Raw genomic sequence first — 22,159 nt, 5'->3', positions numbered from 1 at the left:
TTTTAATTCCCATGAAATAGCTCAGCCAGCCAAGGCTAACTTATAGGAAAGTGCCTATTGATAACCAATTAATAATAGCTTCCATTATCTGCTTCAACTTATGCTAAATTGGGAAACATTAAACTTTGCTCTATTTAATCATTTATTTCAAATGGTTGTTTATTTTAAGGGCTCTAATTATTTATTTCACATACATAGCTACTCAAGATGAGCAGAGGTTAATCATTTTTTTCTCTCTCTCAGTACATAAGCAATAAATAAAGATTTATACCAAGTTGGGTTTCAACATGTTCCCTTCTGGCTTTAGGCCCATTGTTTTGTTTTTTTCCCCCTCCTCCTCCTCCTCCTTCTTCTTCTTTTCAATAGGCCAGGTTCTTAGCTCTCATGTTTCTATCATGCTTTCAGACATTCTTAGTATCAGTTCATTTTAATATCATTTCTAATGATAATTCAAGAGAAGGGGGAAAAAAAAATCTCACTATAAAGTTAGCTGGATTGTCGTCTCTTCCAAACAGATTCCAAACACATTTTACAAGTTTATTAGTGTAGGTTAAATGAAATTCCAAACAATAAAAATGAACACAGTGACATATTACTTTCCAAACACAGATAACACACAGATACTTCTGTTAATCCAGGTCAGCTTAATATTATACACAGAATGAACAGGTCATAATACACACAGTAAGACCTCATTAATTTGGAAGAGTACAGTATAAAGTCACTCTAACTTGGAGCTAGATAATATTGTAAAAATTTGTAAAGACACATAGCTTTGCTACTTTAAAATGTAGGCCTATAATGTTATGAGGTGATCCTTAGCCTCATTCCTGCTTAAATGAGTTTATCAGAAAGATTTGTTCTGAACATATCAATGCAACTCCTTCAGTAGCTAGTCTCTGCTTCTATTGTAATTCCTTTATTGGTATATAAATGATTACTTGTAAAGCGTTTGACGGAGTTTGTTCTTTTAAAGAGGTCAAAACTTCCCTGCTAGTCTTTTGAGTTGATTTGATTATTAGGTCCCTTTTTTCCCCCACAGACAATACAAAGATAAGCCAGCTTCGTTTCCAAATTAGTAAGGTCTAAACAAATGAATCTTCTGTACTTTACAATTAGACTATAGTAATTTTTTTTTAAAGAAAAGGGTTTTTTTTTATGAAATCCTTTAAAGATCACTATATGTTTAGGTTTATCCAGGTAATTAAAAAAAAAAGAAAAACCACATATGTACTATTAAAAGTGGGGGTTCATAAGTACCATAAAGATATATGTAGAAAAGAAAGCACTGTATGCAGAATTAATATATCAAAAATAAATGAATGGAAAATAAAAAAGTCCTCCAATTTTATAGACGTTAAATTCCACCAACTTTTCTTATGTAACCATTCCAAAGTTCTCAACTTCTAATTCAGAAGGAGCTTATTTAAGATGATTCCTCCAACAAAACATTCACAAGTAGATAGTGTTCAAATTAATGCAGGCTGAAGGAGCTATTTCCAAAAGCATACCTCTGTGGTTTTCCTCTCTTTTCATCTTAACATCATCAGAAACAGCATGAGTCGTCAAACCTCTTTACACGGCTGCCTTTGCATATGGTTACAAAAACATGTGTGAGTCACATCCTGCTAAATACATTTCTAAACGTGATAATGAATGCTTTTGTAGAAACATGAAACTCGTGTGATTAAACGCCATCAAGAAGCTGTCCTTTTCATGCTCCTAGGGCATATGACCTGCAAATGTAGATGCATCATTCAGAAACAAGTCTTCTGGTACCCTGTATCCTTGTTTACACATCTGGTCCTAATAAACGAGATGGATTACAGAGTAGCAAGAGCTCTGCCTGTTGTTTCGGTGATAATGGCCGCTGTAGCTGGCATCTTACACCAAGAGGGCTCTTGATCTTCCACATCTGACAAACCTCAGAAACCTTGTTCCCTACTTCCAGTTTTCTATTACAGTACTGATTCACGGTGATAAGGACCACTCTCATAGATACTTAATCACTCCTCATAAACCCAGTGCAATGTTTCACTTTTTGGCCTAGATGGGTAATATGGAATCTATGCCTACCACTTATAATCTTGGAGAGTTGCCCGGGGAACTGAAAAGTTAAATAACTTACTCCAAAGTCATTCACTTAGAATATGTCAAAGGCAGGACTTGATCTCTGGACTTGCTACTCTATCTACCATAACAGCCTACCTCTAAGTGCAAATTTACAATTTTAAATACATAATTGTGCCGTACTTCTCTACTGCCCCACGAACACCACACATGCTTTCATCCTGGGTCTGTTGGTGACTTCTTTATTCCGCTGAGATACTTGCTTTCAAACATAGTGTTTGATTTGTTGATGACCAAAAAGAATCTTTAGAGTAGGACTGCTAAAAAGGTAGTTTTTTCATCATTTCAGCAATGTTAGGACTTCACATTTTAGTTTTCTCTTAAAAATTTAAGGTTCAGGTTCTATTATTATAAATATCTATTAGTCCCATAATAATTCAAATGTTGCCTACCACTGTTTGAAAGCTTTAATCAAAAAGATTCTCACAGATTATGTTTTCCCATGAAAACTTCACAAGTCTATGCCATCTCTCTAAAGTTGTAATTAAAGAGATGGCTGCATTGTCAGTCAGCTACTGTGAGTTAATCAAGACTACATTATCCAAAAAAAAACCTCATAAAAAACACTTATATAGAATTTTCAGTCACAGAGGTTATTGTTGTATAATATGGTCACAGAATTTTAGAGCTGGAAGGGACCGTGGATGTCATTTAGTCCAAATCAAGAAAAAAAAAGAGAAAATGGTTTTCAAAGTACCTATCATATAGTGCACTGTGAGTATGTCAAAGAGATAGTCTCTTTATAACATTCAACTTTATAATAACGCTCACAAATGCACTTCTTCAGTAACACTGTCATTAATGCCTATGTTATCTTGTAGTGAAACACTTTTATCAAACATCCATGCTCAATGTCTGTGGTTAAGAAGGATGTATCATAAGTCCTCTGCACTTTTAGCTAGTGAGATTAATACATTTTGACAGGTGCTAAATAGAATCTCAAATCTGCTAGCTGATTATTTTTTAATACAACTTCAAAACCTAATCACCTGCTAAGTTAACAACTTTTTGTATATGCTGTTACTCATGTTAGTGGAGCAAGTATCCATTTTACTAGCTCTAGGCATCAATTGGCCGCTGCTGTTGAAACTGCCTGGATCAGAACTGTCTCTGCAGCATAAGAGACTTCGGAGATATCTCTGGCAATCAGAAGAAGCATAATAATAAATCAAGGGATCAATGCAACAACTTATGCTGCTGATGCACACGCAGAGAAGGTAGAAAAAGTAGATTTTCTCAGTTGTGCTGCTATAAGTAAGTGAGGAGTAATGGGTGATCAGAAAGACATTTGTGGGTCCAAAGCAAATGATGAAGATACAGAACACAGCTGCAGACAAGAGTAAGGCCCGGGTCTTTTTGCTCTGGTTGGCAATGGAAGAAGAGCTAAGACACCGGATAATTGACACATAACAGACTGTGGAAATGACTAATGGTACGCAAAAGAAAACTGAAGAGAAAGCCAGGAAGTAATGAACAAAATACCCTTTAAGTAGCTTTTGGTTTAAGACATCGTGGCAGGTGGTTATATTTAGCCCAGGGATCTCTGTAGTTTGCTCTTTGATAACAAGAGGTATGATACCACCTATAGCAATACTCCATATGGCCAGGCAAATGAATGAAGCACGCCCCAGGGTGCGCCAGGAGAGGGACTCAATTGGATAGACCACAGCCAAGAAACGGTCCACACTTATGGCTGTCATCAGCATTATTGAAGCATACATGTTACAGTAGAAAGCTGCAGTAACAAAGCGACACATTCCAGACCCAAAAGCCCAGTCACTTCCAGAAAAGTAGTACGCTATTTTAAAGGGCAGCACGCTCACAAACAAAACATCTGCAGTAGCCAGATGTAGCATGTATACTACAGCTGGTTTCTTGACCTTCATTTTCACAAGGAACACGATGATTGCGATGATATTTAAAGGCAGACTTATTACAAATACTACAGTATAAACTGAAGGAACAAAGAGTGTCAGCCAGGGACCGGTCAGATATCTGGAAGCATCTTCAGACAGATGTTTGGGCTGTGGCTTTTGAATACGACTTGTCTTATTGATGGGGGCTGGTGTGTTTTCAGGAATGGTTTCTTGATCATCCTCCCAGGATGCAAATGATTCATACTCATTAGGGGTATTCCTGAATAGAAATGTCCTTGGGCCCAGAGTATCATTATTTTTCTCAGAGTCTGAAAAAAAAGGGAAGGAAAAGACAAAATATTAGAGATTAGAGGAGGAGGTATGAAAAAATTTGCTTTTGTTTGTTTCTGATAGCTCAGTAGGAAAGGTTGTAGTATAAATCCTAGTTATTTAGGAGGTAATATGGTATAATACAAAGAGTCCAGGATTTAGAATCCATGGACATGGGTTCACATCTTTGCTCTGCTACTCACAACCCACGTGATCTTGGGCAATGGATGGTTGTTTGGGCCCTTTCCAATGCTAAATATTATGATCCTATGGCAGCTAGGTGATGTAGTACATAGAGTGCCAGACCTGGAGTCAGGAAGATTCATCTACCTGAGTTCAAATCCAGTCTCAGACACTTACTAGCTGTGTGACCCTGGGAAAATCATTTAACCCTGTTTGCCTCAGTTTCCTCATCTGTAAAATGAGCTGGAGAAGGAAATAGCAAATCACTACAGAATCTCTGCCAATAAAACCCCAAATGGGGTCACAAAGAGTCAGACACAACTGAAATAACTGAATAACAATACAACAAACAAAACTTCAGTGTGATAAGGAAATGTGATGTTACAGTATGTGAATCAAAAGCATAGGTCAGATAATTAACTAGTTCTAAATACCACATGAAACAAGAGTGAGCAAAATTTCCCTTTTCCTGCAAGTCAGATGTGAATAAACACTCCAACTATCCCAGCAAAAGAAGGAATTCAGCAGAATTTGTCCTTTCTGAGTCCTGTGTTGCAAATGCCTGGGAAAGTAGACTAGACAATATAAAGAACAAGAGAACAACTGGGGCAGTCCAGAGAACCCTGTTCCTTTTAAATGGCCATCTAACCTCTAGTGACATAGATGGTAATACCACCTTACAGTGTAAAGCTCTCTTTAAAACTGTTTTCTCTTTCCTTCAAGGTTTTCATACATGATCTCATTAAAATTTTTCTCAGACTTAGTTTCTGATCTATAAAATTAGGTGATTGGCAATTAACTCCAAGATCCACACTAGTATTAACATTCTATGATTCTGCTGTCCTCAAAACTACCTTGTCAAATAGGTGAACTGGTTTCATTACTCTCATGGATTCAATGATCATTTCTATGCTGAAGATTCCCAGATCTACTTATCTAGTCCTGACCTCCAATTTTACATCTCCAACTGGCTACGGGATATCTCAAACTGGATGCCCCATAGACTTCTTAAACTCAACATGTCTAAAACTGAACTCGTGATCTTCCCCAAGCCCTGTCCTCTTTCTGATGCTTGAAGGCATCCCCATCCTTTTGTTCACGAAGGCTGATAAACCTAGGTGTCATCATTGATTCCTACTCTTGATCACCTCTTCTCCCTGTTTCTACCTTCATGTCATATGCTCCCTTCTCCTGTCTGGCATAGCCACTGCTCTGGTCTAGCCCTAACTACCTCCCACCTGGACTATTAAATAGTCTGCTAGTTGGTCTTCCTGTCACTCCAGTCCACCCTCCACTAAGCTCTCAGATCGATCTTCCTAAAGCACAGGACATGGTCTTTATTCAACTGGCCCCATCCTACCTTTCTAACTTTCTTTATAGCTTTATTTCTAACTTTTCTTTATATGCTTAACACACTCTTCAATCCATCAAAACCGGTCTCCTTGCTGTTCCTCACACAAGACACTCCATCTCCTGATTCTGGCCATTTTTACTCACTTTCCCCCTTTGTAGAATTATCTCCTTCCTCATCTGTATCTTCTGCCCTCCTACATTTCCCAACTAAAATCTCACCTTCTATACGAAGTCTTTCTTGATTTCTCTTGATATCTGTGTCTTCCCTCGCTTGATTACCCCCAATTCATCCTGCGTACATTTGGTTTGTACAAAGTTCACTGCATGTTGTTTCCTCCATTAGACTATGAGCTTCTTGAGGGCAGGGACTGTCTCTTACCTTTAGTTGTATACACAGCATTTAGTATAGGACCTGGCACATAGAAGAAGCTTAATAAATGCTTAGTGACTGACTGACATAATTTCTGAGATGAAAAAACCAAAACCAACACAGAAAGTCTATATCTCCCTACAGTTATACATCCAGTTATGAAGTCAGAGTCCCAAATGCCAGCCTAATATTCTTTCCATTATTTAAGTATATTGTATTATTTGTTCCAAAATACTTTTCCCCCTATTGTGCTTCAATTGTCTACTTAGCATGGAATATGAGGTGGCCCTCTAGGTGAACCCTAGGGGGTAAGTTAAAAGACACAGCACCTATAATATGCCTACCACAGTCTCCTCCAGGATCACCTCAAAGATATTCCCAGTCTCCTTTCCCAGCAGTCCACGCAGCTATTATGGTGGCTGAAGGATCACAGACTGGTAGAGCTGGCAGGGACCTAAGAGGTCATGTATGCCATCTTTTTGTGTCATGGACCCCTTTGGAGGTCTGGTAAAGACCATGGACCCTGAGAGATTGTTGCCTATATTACTAATCGAAGGAAATGATACATTTCAGTTAGAGTTAGTAAGAATGAAGATGTAATTTTTTTCTCATCCAAGTTCAGACGCCCCTTGAAATTAATCAACATACCCTTTCCATTTACCCCAGAACTCTTGATTAAGTGCAACCCCTTTGCTTTATACACAGGGAGACTGAGAATATGAGAGAGGAGGCAAATTTTCCGGGATCATATAGCTACTATGCCCGACTGTATACCCCTATTGAGTGGAAATGCTGAGATCCAAGATCCATTCTTTTCTGATTCCAATATACCACACTGCAGGATTACTATGAAAATTAGAATAGGTTCTTAAAATAGTATTAAATCATTTTATATAACTACCATTCCTCAGTGGTTTATTTTGCCTAACCAACACAAGGCAGGAGATGGAATTAAGATTAATAGTGTGTTTCAGGTCCACCTGATGGCAAATAAATGTTTTACTCCAAATTTCCTTCATGCTATAAGTGGCAGCTACATGGCACAGTTGATAGAGTGCCAAGGTCTGGATTTAGGAAGACCTGAGCTCAAATTCAGTCTTTTATACTTACTAGCTATATGACCCTGGGAAAGTCACTTAGCCCTGTTTGCCTCAGTTTCCTCATTGGTAAAATGAATTGGAGGAGGAAATGGCAAAACACTTCCATATCTTTGCCAAGAAAACCCAAATAAGATCATGAAAAGTCAGACATAACTGAAAAATGACTGACAATAAACTCCTTCATGCTATAGCAAAACATCAATTCGAAACAAATAATTCTAAGATTTTTTATCATGCGAGGTCATGGAGTGACCACACTTCTTCTAATGTTGAGATCATTCAGATGAGTTCCTTCAAAATCCTCTTGTGTGGTTCTGCCATTGTGGAGGCCAGTCTTTGACAATCTGACGGTCCATGGAAGCCAAAAGAAAAGTACAGAGTGAGAAATGGAAACAATAGAGGAAAAATCCTGATGGTGAAGTACTCGTACTCTAAAAGCAGCCTTTTCTATACCCCAGAAGTGATTCTGCCCGCGTTTTTTTTTCCTTTCAAACAGGCTCATGATTTGGGGATATTCTATAATTTTCAAAGATACAGAGACAGGAGATCCAGTGCTGTGTTTGAGAGAGAGCCAGGAGACCATTCTGGCTAGGCTGTACATTCAACAAAGGGCAAAAATATGAAATAAGTTTGGGAAGCTAGACTGCAGCCTGAAGGGTTTTAAAGGCCAAATAGAAGAGTTTGTCATTGATCCTACAGACAAGAGGAAGCCAGTGGAGCTTGGGGCAGTGACAGGGTCAGATCTGTACATTAGGACTCTGGCAGCTATGTACAATGTGGATGGAGCAGGGAAGGGCTTAAAGCAGGGAAGGCAATTCAGGGCATATTGTCTCAGTCAAGAGATGGTAGGGCCTGAGTGGTGGCTATGGGAGCGGAGAGGAAATAGGTATAAGAGATGTCATCGAGGTAGAATAGACAAGAATTGCCAACATTGGAGATCTGGGATGAAAGAACGAGAGAGGTATGGGATGACTCTGAGGGTGTGACCTACATAGCTGGAAAGATGATGGTGTCCTCCACAGAAATAGAGAAGTTTGAAATATAAACTATTGTTGGGGAGGAGAGACAATAAGTTCTGTTTTGGATATGTTTAACTTGTGATGCTTATTTGACATCCAGTTGGAGCTCAGGAGAAAGACCAGCGCTGGTCATATAGATCTGGGAGTCATGTATATAGAGACAATATGACAGGCAATATGCAATTATGGATGTCTAGGTCGAAGACTAAATTTAATTATATTAGTATATTATGTTATATAATTATGTTAATATAATTATATGAAACATATTAATGACAACTTCTTTTATCCTTAGGTCTAAATGATAGCTCAGAAGTGAGAGGGATTAGTCTGTGGTGAGTTTGTCTCGGGGGAAAGAAAACTGCCCCTCTGATTTGTTGCATGTATTGGGGATGAGGTAAGAGATGTGATGTTGCCCATCTTTCTGCTTTTACCTATTTGCAAACTGTTGACTCAACCTTTTGCACATTATCAGGTGTTATGAAGTTATATGTTTACTTCATGCCTCTGATGCCTATTCCTTAGTCACCATACAGCCCAGACCAAAGACCTAACTGTGTAGAACTTAACCTTTTATTCCCTGCAGTCTACCCATGGGGTTCCACTCTCCTGACTGGTGATTACCCCAAGCACCCACTGTAGCTAGGATTGAGCTCCAGCTACATCCTACACTCCCTGGATATCTCCTTGACAACCACCATGCCCCTTTGAGTATTCTCTGTCCCCTTTATACCTCTGAAATCACAATCAAATCAACTCTGTCACTGCTCCTGGAAAGAAGCAATTTACTCCCCTATGGCTCTACTCTTTATCCCTGTAACTTTCTAAACCACAACCTTGACCACTACTCCCTTAGATGTGTTATCCCCTCTCCTCATCAGAATGTAAGCTCTTTCAACTCCAAGAGACTCATAATGGAAAATGCTGTCCACATCTAGAGAAAGAACTATGGAGTCTGAATGCAGATGGAAGTGTACTATTTGCTTTCTCCTTTTTTGTTTTTTTGTTTTGTTTTGTTTCTTCTTTCTCATGGTTCCTCCCATTGGTTCTAATTCTTTACAACATTGCTAATATGAAAATATTTTTAATATGAATGTATATGTAGAGCCTATATCAGATTGCATGCCATCTTGGAGGGGAAGGAGGGGGAGAAAATTTAAAACTCAAAAGCTTATGGAAGTGAATGTTGAAAACTAAAAATAAATAAATCAAATTTTTAAAAAAGAATGTAAGCTCTTTGAGGTCAGGCACTATCTTCATTTTTTTTTTGTATTTTTTTTATCCCCAGTGCTTAGCAAAGTGCCTGGCACAAAGTAAACACTTAATAAATGCTTTTCTACTCATTCATTCATATTGAATATTTCTTTTCTCTTGAATGAATACTTTTTCAGGATGTTGAGAGGCTTATCTGACTGTCAGGGGAAGTCAGAAAGTATTTACTGATTTGTTTTGATTTTACACATTGATTTATTAAGTATTTATTAAGTATGCCCAGAAAAGTAGAAAATTGTAAGTTAACTTTCAACTTCTTAGGAACAAAACTAAAGTAAACTTTCATGCCTCTAAAAAAGCCATTCTCTCCCTTTTGTCTTGTACCTTATATGCTTTCTCTTTGCTCCGACCACGTTTATAATTTATGAGGACTACCATCACATTCTGTCAGCCTAAGGTCTGAGGTTACACAGGGGTATTATGAGTCTCTGAGTGAGTTAAAAGAGGAGGGTGAATGAAAGCTGAAGCTTGCATTCCATGATGATGTAATAAAATAAAAATGTCTGACTTGGGTGGACACTAGAGTGTAAGACACAAGACATACAATTTGTCTTTAGGCCTGGGAGCCTGGCCAAACTAATAGCTTTGGAAAGACAGAGAATAGAAAGTGCATGTGGGACCACACATACACACCAATACTCACATACTATATACTCATATGCGCTAATTGAACTGTCTAAGAACAAAACAATTTCAAAACTGCTAAATAACCATAATTAAACTTCCTGTAAACCACCACCAGATCCAGAAAAGGAAAGGTGCTGTCATAAAATTTCATTCTATTATATTTACTATTGCTATTTTTACTATTACTATTTTGTCACTATTACTATTTTTATTACTATTACTATTATATTTAATATTACTATTTACTATATTCTATTATACTTACTACTTTATTATTAGCATGCACAAAAAATTTTATTTTTAAGGATATCTTCTGCAAAAATTTATTCTTAAAGGAGTCTTCCTTGGGCCAGGTTTTCTTGAAGTTGGAATATTTTCAATAGAAACACAATATCATTAAAACAATTTGTTATTACACTAAGCCATTTTCTAGTTTCCAGGAAGAATTCAAAATCCCTTGATTAAATACTTGCCTAAGGTGTTGCCTTTCCTTATAACCAAGGGCTCAATATAAAGATTAGTAGACTTTTTTTTTAGTATCTAGTGACAGCAAGGAGAGAGCAAGTCTGTGCAAGCTTATACAAGGTTTCACAAACCAGCCCAAGACCTTTGGGCCAAAAGTTAAGTTCCGGCATGTATCTTCTTTTTGTACATTCCTAATAAAAGGACTGTTCTAAGTTACTTTAAAGGTCAAGTAGAAATTGCCTATTGAGTTGCTAAAAGTTTTCTCTATCATCATCTCTTTTGTTGTCAATCTATTCCTTAAGGATGAAGAATTCTAGATCCCTTTTAAAACAAGTTCTCAAAATTCTGGCTAGAATCTCATTTGCTGAGGCACCTCTGAAAGGCAAGAGACTTCTATTGAACGAAGGTATTACTTAATACCTTCTGCTAGAGATTATGAAATCTGTTTCTCTAGAGTTGTTTCTTTTTTAATAGTGGCACAGGCAACACTTTTTCTGATTTAGATAGTATCTTGCCTAGAAACGGTGGTAGGCTAGATGATCTTTCGAGGTCCCATTTTTAAATTTATGACTCAATTGGCTTCCCTCAATGCATCATTCTCAATTCTGATAGAATGTGATTCTATTATTTTGGAATTACTCTCTGGGGATAAACATCCAAGCAGAAGCTTTAGTTTCTAGTTACTTTCCACAGAAGAAGAACTGGTTAATTTTTGTTTCACATTTTTCTGTGGTTAAAACCTTCACCCAGCTCAGGAGGAAGAAAAAAGGTGAAGAAGTAAAGGAGGATACCATTGCTATATCTGTTCCTCAAAGAGATCAAAGAAAGAGGGAAAGGATATAGTTATACAAAAATATTTATAGGAGCTCTTTTGGTAGTAGCCAAAAATGGAAAGTAAGGGCATGTCCTCCTATTGGGGAAATGGCTAACCAAATTATGATACATGAATGTAACTGACTATTATTGTGCCATAAGAAATGACAAAATGGACAGTTTCAGAGGAAACTGGGAAGACCTCTATTGACTGATGCATAGTGAAGTGAATAGAACTAGATACTGGTATCTAGATACTATATCAAAAATTGATACAATCAGAACATTATAGAGAAAAACCAGCTTTGAAAGACTTTAGAACTCTGATCAATGCAATGATAAATCAGGAGTTCAGAAGGCTAAAGATAAAACATATTACCTCCTTCTAGAGTAGGGATCGACTTAAAATGCACAGAAAGATATACATTTTCAGTCATGGCCAAAGTGGGACTATGTATATTTAAGACGAGGGTTTTATTTTTGTTTTTACTTTTGTTTTTGCTGTTGTTGTTCAGTTGAGGAGGGAAAGATATTAAGAGGGACAGATTACAAAAGTTCCGTGAAGGAGGGATACCCATTTTACAGATGAGGAAACTAAGGGTCAGAATGATTACATGACTTGCCTATGGTTAAAATAGCTTGTAAGTATTCAAGTTGGGACTCAAAATGTTGAGTCTGAACGCATGATATTGCCTCATTACAACAGTATGTACTAACAAGTTATAGGATCACAGCTCTGGAGGTGGAAGGGACCTCAGAGTCCAACCTCCTCATTTTACAGATGAGGAAACTCAGATCTAGGAAGGTTAAGTGACATGTGCAAGGTTAACACATAGCAAGCAGCACAGGAAAGATATGAACCTAAATCCTCTGACTCCAGTGAACTTTTCCCCAGGGCCTTCTTCCAGCCTCTGGTCATAACATAAGATGATTTAGTTCTTTTTGTTTGTTTGTTTCTTTTATTTTATTATTTTTTAAATATAAATTTATTTATTTTTAGTTTTCAACATTCACTCCCACGAGTTTTTGAATTCCAAATTTTCACCCCATCTCCCCCCCCCCCCCCAAGATGGCATGCATTCTGAATACCCCTTCCCCTAGTCTGTCCTCTCTTCTATCTCTCTCCCCTTCTCTTATCCCCTTCCCTTTCTATTTTCCTGTAGGGCAGGATAGACTTCTGTATCCCATTTCTTGTATTTCTTATTTCCCAGTAGCATGTGAAAACATTTTTTTTAAACATATGTTTTTAAAACTTTAGGTTTCAAATTTTCTCTCTTCCTCCCTCCGCACCCACCCTCATTGAAAAGGCAAGCAACTCAATATAGGTTGTACATGTGCAGTTATGTAAAACACGTCCATAGCAGACATGTTGTGAAAAACTAACTCTATTTCCCTTAATCCTATCCTGCCCTCCCATTTATTCTATTCTTTCTTTTGACCCTGTCCCTCCTCAGAAGTATTTGCTTCTAATTACCCTCTTTCCCAATCTGCCCTCCTCTCTATCATCCCCCTGCTCTCTTGTCCCTTCTCCCCCTATTTTCCTGTAGGGTAAGACAGATTTCCATACCCAAGTGAATGTGTATGTTATTCCCTCCTTAAGCCAAATCCTATGAGAATAAGATTCACTCATTCCCTCTCACTTTCCCCCATTTCCCCTCCACTGTAAGAGACTTTTCTTTTCTGTTTTTTTGAGATAATTTACCCCATTCTACCTCTCCCTTTCTTCTTCTTAGTATAATCCTCTCTTATCCCTTAATTTTATTCTCCAGATATGACCCTTAATCTTCAACTCACCCTGTGCCCTCTATCTATCTATCTATCATATCATACATATAATTTTTTTCCTCAACTACCTAATACTGACAAAGGTCTCATGAGTTATAAATATCATCTTTCCATGCAGGAATGTAAACAGTTCAATCTTAATAAGTCTCTTATGATTTCTCTTTTGTTTACCTCTTCATGTTCCACTTGAGTCCTGTATTTGAAAGTCAAATTTTCTATTCAGCTCTGGTCTTTTCATCAGAATGCTTGAAAGTCCTCTATTTCACTGAATGATGACCATTTTTTCCCCTGAAGGATTATACTCAGTTTTGCTGGGTAGGTGATTCTTGGTTGTAATCCTATCTCCTTTGCCCTCCAATATTATATTCCATGCCCTGCGGTCCTTTAATGTAGAAGCTGCTAAATCTTGTGTTATCCTGATTGTGTTTCCACAGTACTTGAATTGTTTCCTTCTGGCAGCTTGTAATATTTTCTCCTTGACCTGGGAACTCTGGAATTTGGCTACAATATTCCTAGGAGTTTTCCTTTGGGGATCTCTTTCAGGAGGAGATCTGTGGATTCTTTCAATTTCTATTTTGCCCTCTGGTTCTAATATCAGGGCAGTTTTCCTTGATAATTTCTTGAAAGATGATGTCTAGGCTCTTTTTTTGATCATGGCTTTCAGATAGTCCAATAATTTTTAAATTCTCTCTCCTGGATCTATTTTCCAGGTCAGTTGTTTTTCCAATGAGATATTTCACATTGTTTTCTAATTTTTCATTCTTTTGGATTTGTTTTACAGTGTCTTGATTTCTCATAAAGTCACTAGCTTCCAATTGCTCTATTCTAATTTTTAAGGAAGTATTTTCTTCAGTAATCTTTTGGACTTCCTTTTCCATTTGGCCAATTTTTCTTTTTAGGGCATTCTTCTCCTCATTGGCTTTTTGGACCTCTTTTGCCATTTGGGTTAGGCTATTTTTTAAGGTGTTATTTTCTTCAGTATTTTTTTGGGTCTCCTTTAGCAAGCTGTTGACTTGTTTTTCATGATTTTCTTGCATCACTCTCAGTTTTTCCTCTACTTCCCTTACTTGCTTCTCAAAATCCCTTTTGAGCTCTTCCAAGGCCTGGGACTGATTCATATTTTTCTTGGAGGCTTTGGATGTAGGAGCTTTGACTTTGTTGTCTTCTTCTGGTTGTATATTTTGATCTTCTTTTTCACCAAAGTAAGATTATAGTCTGACTCTTTTTGCGCTGCTTGCTTATGATCCCAGCCAATTACTTGAGTTTTAAACTCTTTGTTAAGGTAAGAGTCTGCTTCCAATGTGGAGAATGTACTGTCCCAAGCTTCAGGGTACAGCTGTTTTCAGAGATACTTCTAGGGACCTGCAAATTTTCAGTTCTTCCAAGGTGGTATGATAAGGGAGAGGTGTTTACTCCTTTCCTGGCCTGTAACCACAAGTATTCCTTTCTGTCCTGTAACTGTGAGGAGGGTTCCTTCCACAGCCACTACAAGCTCCACCACGCCAGCGTCCTCCTCACCCCAGCACCGCCGCCCAGAACTGTGACCCAGATCCACACGGGCAAAGCAAGAGATTCCTGCCTCAGCACTGGCAAAGAGATCCCTGTCATCCCTCTCTGATCAGCCACTGGATTCCCCCTCAGTCTGTGGGCCGGAAACTCGGGAAGCAGCTGCCCCTCCCCAGGGCCATGCTTTTGGGGAATGGAGCTGAGACCCCGCCTTCCTGTCTCAGCACTGACAGAAACAGATTTTTCCCACTGACCTTCTAAGTTGTCTTTGGCATTCGTGGATTGAAGAGTCTGGAAACCTCCACATCTGCCCACAATTCAGTCCTCTGAGGCCTGCTGCGCCCTGTGTGCCCACACCGCGCTGCGCTGCGCTCCCAGCCTGGTGCGATACACCTTTCTGATCAATCTTCCAGGTTGTCTTGGGCTGGAAATTTGTTTCACTCTGTCTTTTTGTGGGTTCTGCTGCTTCAGAATTTGTTTAGAGCCATTTTTAATGAGTATTTGGAGGGGTTTGGAGGAGAGCTCAAGCAAGTCACTGCTTTCACTCCGCCATCTTGGCTCTGCCCCCCTTCAAGATGATTTAGTTCCTAATCTTTTACATGCATAATTATTAAACTTTAATAACTGAGGTTGCATTTGTGATAAATATAATCAGTAGAGAGCCTTTAAGGTTAAAGGCTACAAGATTAAAGGTTTTGCAACAGGGAGTTTTCTAAGGAAGAAACCCAAGCTATCAATGCTATATGGGGGAAAAAAAGTTCCAAATCACTGCTGATTAGGGAAATGCAAATTAAAGCAACTCTATACATATATTTCACACCCATCAGATTGGCAAAGTTGACAAAATGAAAGTGAGAAATGCTGGAGTGCCTGTGGGAAAACAGGCACATTAATGCACTGTTGGTGGAGCTGTGAATAGGTATAGTCATTCTGGAAAGCAATTTGGAATTATGTCTAAAAAGTTACTAAACTCTATTTACCCTTTGACCTAGTAATACCTTACTAGGCCTATACCCCAAAGATGTCAAAGAGAGGAAAATGACCAACATGTACAAAAATGTTTATAGTAACACTTTTTATAACAGCAAAAAACTGAACCAAACCAAAACAAAACAAAACAAAAACAAGAGAGGGTAACCATCAATTGGGGAATGGTTGAACAAATAATGGTATATGAATATAGTGGAATACTACTGTGCCATAAGAAATTATGAAAGGGACAATTCCAATGAAACTTGAGAAGACTTACGTAAACTAATAGTGATTGAATTGAGCAAAAGTAAGAGAATTCCCAAGAGAATTCATACAATAACAAACATCTGAGAACCCTTGAAAACTCTGGTCCATGCAATGATCAACTATGATTCCAGTGGACCAATAATGAATCATGTTACTTATCTCCTGAAAGAGAGATAATGGATTCAGGATACAGAATGAGACATACACTTTTGGATATGGTCAATTAATTTGTGTTGTCTGACTATACATATTTGTTTTAAGGGTTTTGTATTTTTTTAATGGTAGTAGAAAAGGAAATAAAATAAATTTTGATTATTCAAAAATTTTATTTTTAAATTTTAAGTCTATTTTTAAATAGTTTCTAAATCCAAAGTATATATTCTTTTTACAATTAACATATTCTTCCATTCTGTTCTCTACAAGACACAGTTTACCTTCTTATCTATGATGGCCATTTTTCATTTGTCATAGAATCTGATATAAGAATATATTTTATACAATCATGCATTATAGTAGTCATAAATTATATTAGATATACTCTTAAATGCTATTTATAAGTTATTGCTATAATTCCTATAGCCTGAGCAGTACATTTTAAAAAATATAAATGGAACTTGAATTCACATTTTAAAAGTGGTCTTCTCAAGACAATGTCAGACAATGTTCAGGAAGGAACTTGACACCAAATGGAAGAATTTCAGATATGGCAAGGTTCCTCCACTAAACGGTCATATCCCACTGCCTCATGCTGGGTTCCATAGAACACAAACCTTAGGAGGTCCTACCAAACTGGAAAGGCTTTAAGCACAGGTCCCTTTCTGTTGTCCAAGGACCAGCTGAAACACCTTTCAAGAAGCTACTCTTCAGAGGGTAGACTACTACTTGATTTTTTTTTTCTAAAGCTTTGACAATCAATAAATATCGACCTTTTTGAGTGTGGAGACTTTTTTTTTCAATAGAAGTTGTACTATTAGTCTCTGATGCTTGAGAAAATGTCTACTGACAAAAAGTTACTACGAGTTCAGTAATTTTTTTAGCTACCCTTCTCCATTTTTCAGCTTTTTTAATGTGTTGTCTTCCTGCATTAGAATGTAAGCTCCCTGAAGACAGGGACTTTGTTTTTTGCTTCTATTTGTTTCCCCAGCACTTAGCATACTGCCTCACACACAATGAGCACTTAATAAATGTTTGTTGACTTTTAGATGAATTAATCTTTAATTATGATATAATCTATACAATATTGTATATTATATACACTATAATATGTATATTATATATGCATTACATACCTATTATATACTCAGGAGGACTCATCTTTCTGAATTCAAATCTGGCCTCAGATACCTCCTAGCGGTATGATTCTGGGCAAGTCACTTTACCCTGTTTGCCTCAGTTTCCTTGTGTATAGAATGAACTAGAGAAGGAAATGGCAAACCGCTCCAGTATCTTTGCTAAGAAACCCCCAAATTGAGTCACAAAGAGGTAGACGTGACTGAAAAACAACTTAACTCAATATCATCTACCTCGGCTTTTCACCCAATTTCATGAATTGTCCTTCTTCCCCCAACAACATAACTGACTGAAGTTATCCATCCTCCAATTCAACATTTCCCCTTAAGGAGATATACTCAGGGGGATAAACTAAAACCCTAATTGTTACTTTGTATTGGGTGAAAAACTGCCTTTTGGTAAATTATATGAAGTGGTTTTTGTTCTAGCTTCTGGGATCTAGCAAAATGTATCCAATCCCTTTTCTATACCTTAACACTTTAATTCAGCTATCATCTCTCCACCCCTATAAATCTCTCTTCTAATCCAAATAGAATTCATTCTACTATTTGTATGTAGATGTGCCATGTTTTTCAATCAAAGGTTGCATTAACATTTTGGGTCACACTTTTGGCTCATATTAAGTTTTCATTAAAGTAATTCTGCACCCCTTCCACTCGAACTTATGTTGGCTGGGTGTCCACCATCCTGTAACTGTGAACTTGATTTTTAAGCTGAATGCCAGATTTTACATGTATTCCTTCCAAGCTTCATTTTTTTCTTTTCAGTCCATACTTCTAGCCTATCAAAAAATGTTTTGAATCTTGAATCTATCACTCAAAATATTAGTACTTTATCCCTTTCGACTTTTTATCCATTGACAAAATTCATTTGCATGCCTTCTATGTTTTCACCCAAGTCAACTGGTTAAAGTGGTAAGTTAGGACAAAACCTAGTGATCGACCACTGGAAGGCTATCAAGTTAATATTCTTTAATCAACATTCCTTCAGCATGGTTGCTTCACCAACTATTATATTTCCTCATCTTCCTCGTAAGGATAGGATTAAGGTCTGTGTCAAATGATTTGCTGAAATCAAAATATACAGTGAAATGGTACTGTCCTGTTCATATAGTTTAGCAATCCTATCAGAAAGGCGAAATTGGTTTAGGATAACTTGGTCTTAGTGAATGGATACTGCTTCCTAGTAATCACTGTTTTCTTTCTTAGAGCTTGCAAATAGTTTGTTTAATAAATCATTCTAAAATTATCCCATGGATTGATTGACATCTTTCCCAATTCGTAAAAAAAGTTAGGACACTTGCCTTTTGGTATCTCTTACCCAATTCTGTTCAATTGTTTGTATATACTTCACTATGTCTACAGCCATACAGTGATTCTTAGTGATGTATGTAGTGGTGTGATTCTTAGAATGTACAGTAGCAAAGGGAGCTTACAAGAGTAGGAAGATGGCTGGCACACACAACCTTTAATATGCTCACTAAACACAAAATCTGTTTATTCTAGGTTTTATGACAGTGTGGTTATTTCATGATTTTTTTTTACATTAGAGTTTTAGGTGTGAAAGTATTAGGCCCCTGAAAGTTAAAATTACTGTGAAGTTCTCTTCAAGCTCCATATAAAACACCTGGGGGGAAAACTTCCTCTGTTACATTTTAACTTCTGTATATCTACACTATTGTGCATAATTTCAGAGTGCACCCATTCTTACTGTTTTTTAATCCTGTTAGCCTTCTCTCTGAATGAAAAAAAAAGTATAGCAATTCTATCCCATAGTTTCAATATACTGTATTATGAACCCAAGTATCATATAATTACATTCCTATGGGCAGCATCTAAAATCTAAAAACGCCCCGAACATTTATAAAATTGAAAAGATCAAGAATGGCTCCCACTGCCCCACCTGGCAAAGTAACCAGTTGCCTGAGAGCAATTTGCTGATGGGAAAACTATTCTCTTAGGTAATGCAAATGAAGGAAATAAAACAATTCCTTCCTATGGGAGACTTAAGAATGGTGAAGATATTCTGAAATTTTTGATGGGAGAATGAGCATGAGAGAAACCAATTTTGTAGAATAAATATGTTTCTCCTGTAGGGAAGCCATTTCTAGGGACCAGAATAGAAACAGGCCCTGTCCCTGTCATTCTTTGGGTGCATTGTCTCTCATTTTTGTCTTGATATACATATCCTAACACACAGTACAGTGTCCAGTGCGAACTTGTTGATGGATCAGGGAACAAATTTGTTACCTAATCGTGTGAAAGTTACAAGGGTTTTTTTTTGTCTTTTACCTCATTTGTAAAATGCGAAGGGGTTAAACGACGACAACAACAACAATAAAAACTAACCAGGAACCTTAATTCAGACTAAAGCGCTCATTTGGTACACAGCTTGTCTTAGATGATGGAGTGTTGGACTTGGAATCAGAAAGACCTAGGTTCAAATTCGACCCAGGTCACACTTAGCGGGGGTAAATTATTTAACTCTGAGCCTCAGTTTCCTTATTTGTAAAACAGAAATAGAAATAACTATTTCATAGCATTGTTGTGAAGCTCTAAATAGAAATAACGATTTCATATCATTGTGGTGAAGCTCTAAGAAAATGTATTCAAAGAGCTTTGGAAACCCTTAAAGGCTAGATGTCAGAATTGTAAAGCAGTTTGAGACCGTTTCCTTATGTGTGGTGTGGGACTAACGGGGAAGTGTCAAGACAATGTACTGTGAGAGTTGCCATCTTAACCCACCCCAGGAAACCGTGAGCTGTCCTCCAAATCCCACATCAGCTCCAGTACCCACATCAGCTCCAGTACCATCTGCTTCTCCTCAGAATACAAAGGGCACCTGCTTATTCATTGCCCCAGGGCATGATTCGCAGGGCAAGCTCACCAAATCTCAGAGCAGATCTCTCCGATACTTTTTGGGTGCAGGGCGGGGTACAGAGGGGGATTCAGCAGGCACGGCGCCACTCCAGTTTAGACCATTTATTAAAACCCAGGTGTGAACTGCCCAAACGGCCGCCCTCCCTGGGTTCCTCCTACCCCTTTGACCGCCCCTTCATCCCCACAGAAGTCCAGGATGCAGGAGGGAGGGCCAGATTGGGGGCTCTTACCTAGAGGATGTGCTGGGGTCCGCGTGCACAGCAGGCAGCCAAACAAGCTGAATCCCAAGCAGGCGAGCAGGAGGAGGCGCAGCCCCATTGTCCACAGCGGGACGCCCCTCTCCTTCCCAGCTCTCCCTCGCTGCTGCTGCCGCTTTGTCCGCCGGTGGTGCGACCCTCTTTCTTTCCTGGCAGCCCAGAAAGGAGAGGAGGCGGAACTGTTGGTCCACTCTGGGTCAGTCACAGAAGGAAGGTTGGGAGAGGGCAGGGAGCCCAGGGGACTTCTCAGCCTAGCAAAGCTCTCGGGCCTGCTTTGTGTCCACTCCCGCTTTCTTAGCCCCTCTGGCAGGATGTTAGTCTGTCGATCAGACTCGAGGGTCTGTCCCAAGGACTCACCCCCTTCCCCCCCCCACGCAGCTTGGGCGGGCCCTGGAGAAAGGGTGAATGAGTAGCCTTGCTCTCTGGTCTCAGTGGGGTTGAGCGGATTGGAGGTGGGGGGACCATGCAGGGGGCCTGCTGGCTTTCACAGTCCCTGGAGACCCCAGGCAGTTGCAGACTCCTCCGCTATTTTCATTTCCTTACTTCACTGCCCACTGGCTCCCCCTGGGCTGTTTCTTCAGGCTTTGCTTCGAGAGGAAAGAAGGAGGCGCGTCTAGTGTCTTGCTGGCCCCACAGTCTGGGGCCCTTCTCTGGTCCCCTTTCCCGCTCCCCGCTTGCTGCTGCTGCTGCTGCTGCTGCTTGTCAGAGCCCCGCTGCCGGAGGGGTCAGGTCTCCTATCTACCCTCCTCCTTCCTGCCCCCGGGAGGCCCCCTGCCCCTGACGCCAGGACTGAGCCAGCTGCAGTCAAGTAAGGGAAAAATCAACAGGACCTTTCTGTCCCGCCCCCGGCTTGGAATCATCGCCTGGCCACTTTGTTTTCAGGGACTCAGCCTCTATGTACTATGTGACCCTGGGGCTCTGGTTGGTAAGGCAAAGAAGCAAAACATTCACATTTTTAAAATGTACTTCTGGACACTAGGTCCATGACCTCCGCCCATGACTCTTCGTGACAAATTGTGGGGGCGAGGGAAGCAGGGCTCAGTTCGTAAAGTTTTTGTGTTTTTTTTTTAAACCAAGAAGGTGAGGCAGAAAAACAGTGCACTTTAGAGAAAGAGGTTTTGATTAAAAGGAGCCCTTTGTAATGGTTGAAGCAGAGGTAGCAGAATTGCCCCTTTTGCTTAATAGGAAACAGGTTGCCCGTTTCATGCAGTTGGGTAAATCAAGTGCCAAGGATTTTCTTGCTTATTTACACGCAGACTACTTACTTTTCACTTCAAGAGAGAACCAAACACTGTCCATCAAACAGTCTCTGGTCATCAGGTTTTCCTTCTCTTCCTTTTTCTATCTTTCATGAGATCCCAGACTGTCAAATTCGGAAAGGCTCTTCCAGATCTTCTAGTCCAACTGGCTCATTTTACAGATAAGAAAAGTCAGACCCTAGAGTGAATTGCTTAAATTACATAGCTAGTAAGTGGCAAGAGTGGGACTTTAACCCTTTTAACCCCTTTCTGATGCAAAGGTTAGTACTCCTGCAGGAATATCATTACCTAGTCCTACACGCCAGCCATAGAAAGTGTAGCTGATAGAATCTCTGATGGAAGGCACTGAGATTATAAGGCTTCTTGAAGAAGCCTAGCCTTAGAAGAAAGTGAGGCTTTCTTTAGCTAAGGCTTGAAGCCAGGCGA

At 38.9% G+C, this 22,159-nt stretch overlaps 1 protein-coding gene across 1 annotated transcript; it reads right to left on the bottom strand.

Moving 5' to 3' along the window:
- Positions 1–523: 523 nt before the first annotated feature.
- On the bottom strand, positions 524–21,369 carry F2R (coagulation factor II thrombin receptor). The gene is made up of 2 exons (XM_020998438.2): positions 20,448–21,369; positions 524–4,315 (listed from the first exon to the last, which is right to left on the bottom strand). Exons 1-2 carry the CDS (start codon positions 20,533–20,535, stop codon positions 3,123–3,125), a joined length of 1,281 nt encoding a protein of 426 aa, XP_020854097.1. The 5' UTR covers positions 20,536–21,369; the 3' UTR covers positions 524–3,122.
- Between the last annotated feature and the right edge of the window lie 790 nt (positions 21,370–22,159).

Source organism: Phascolarctos cinereus, unplaced genomic scaffold (assembly GCF_003287225.1).
Source record: "Phascolarctos cinereus isolate Bilbo 61053 unplaced genomic scaffold, phaCin_HiC Scaffold_4;HRSCAF=312, whole genome shotgun sequence".
Taxonomy (NCBI): Eukaryota; Metazoa; Chordata; class Mammalia; order Diprotodontia; family Phascolarctidae; genus Phascolarctos; species Phascolarctos cinereus.
This window is presented reverse-complemented; position numbering and strand designations above follow the sequence as displayed.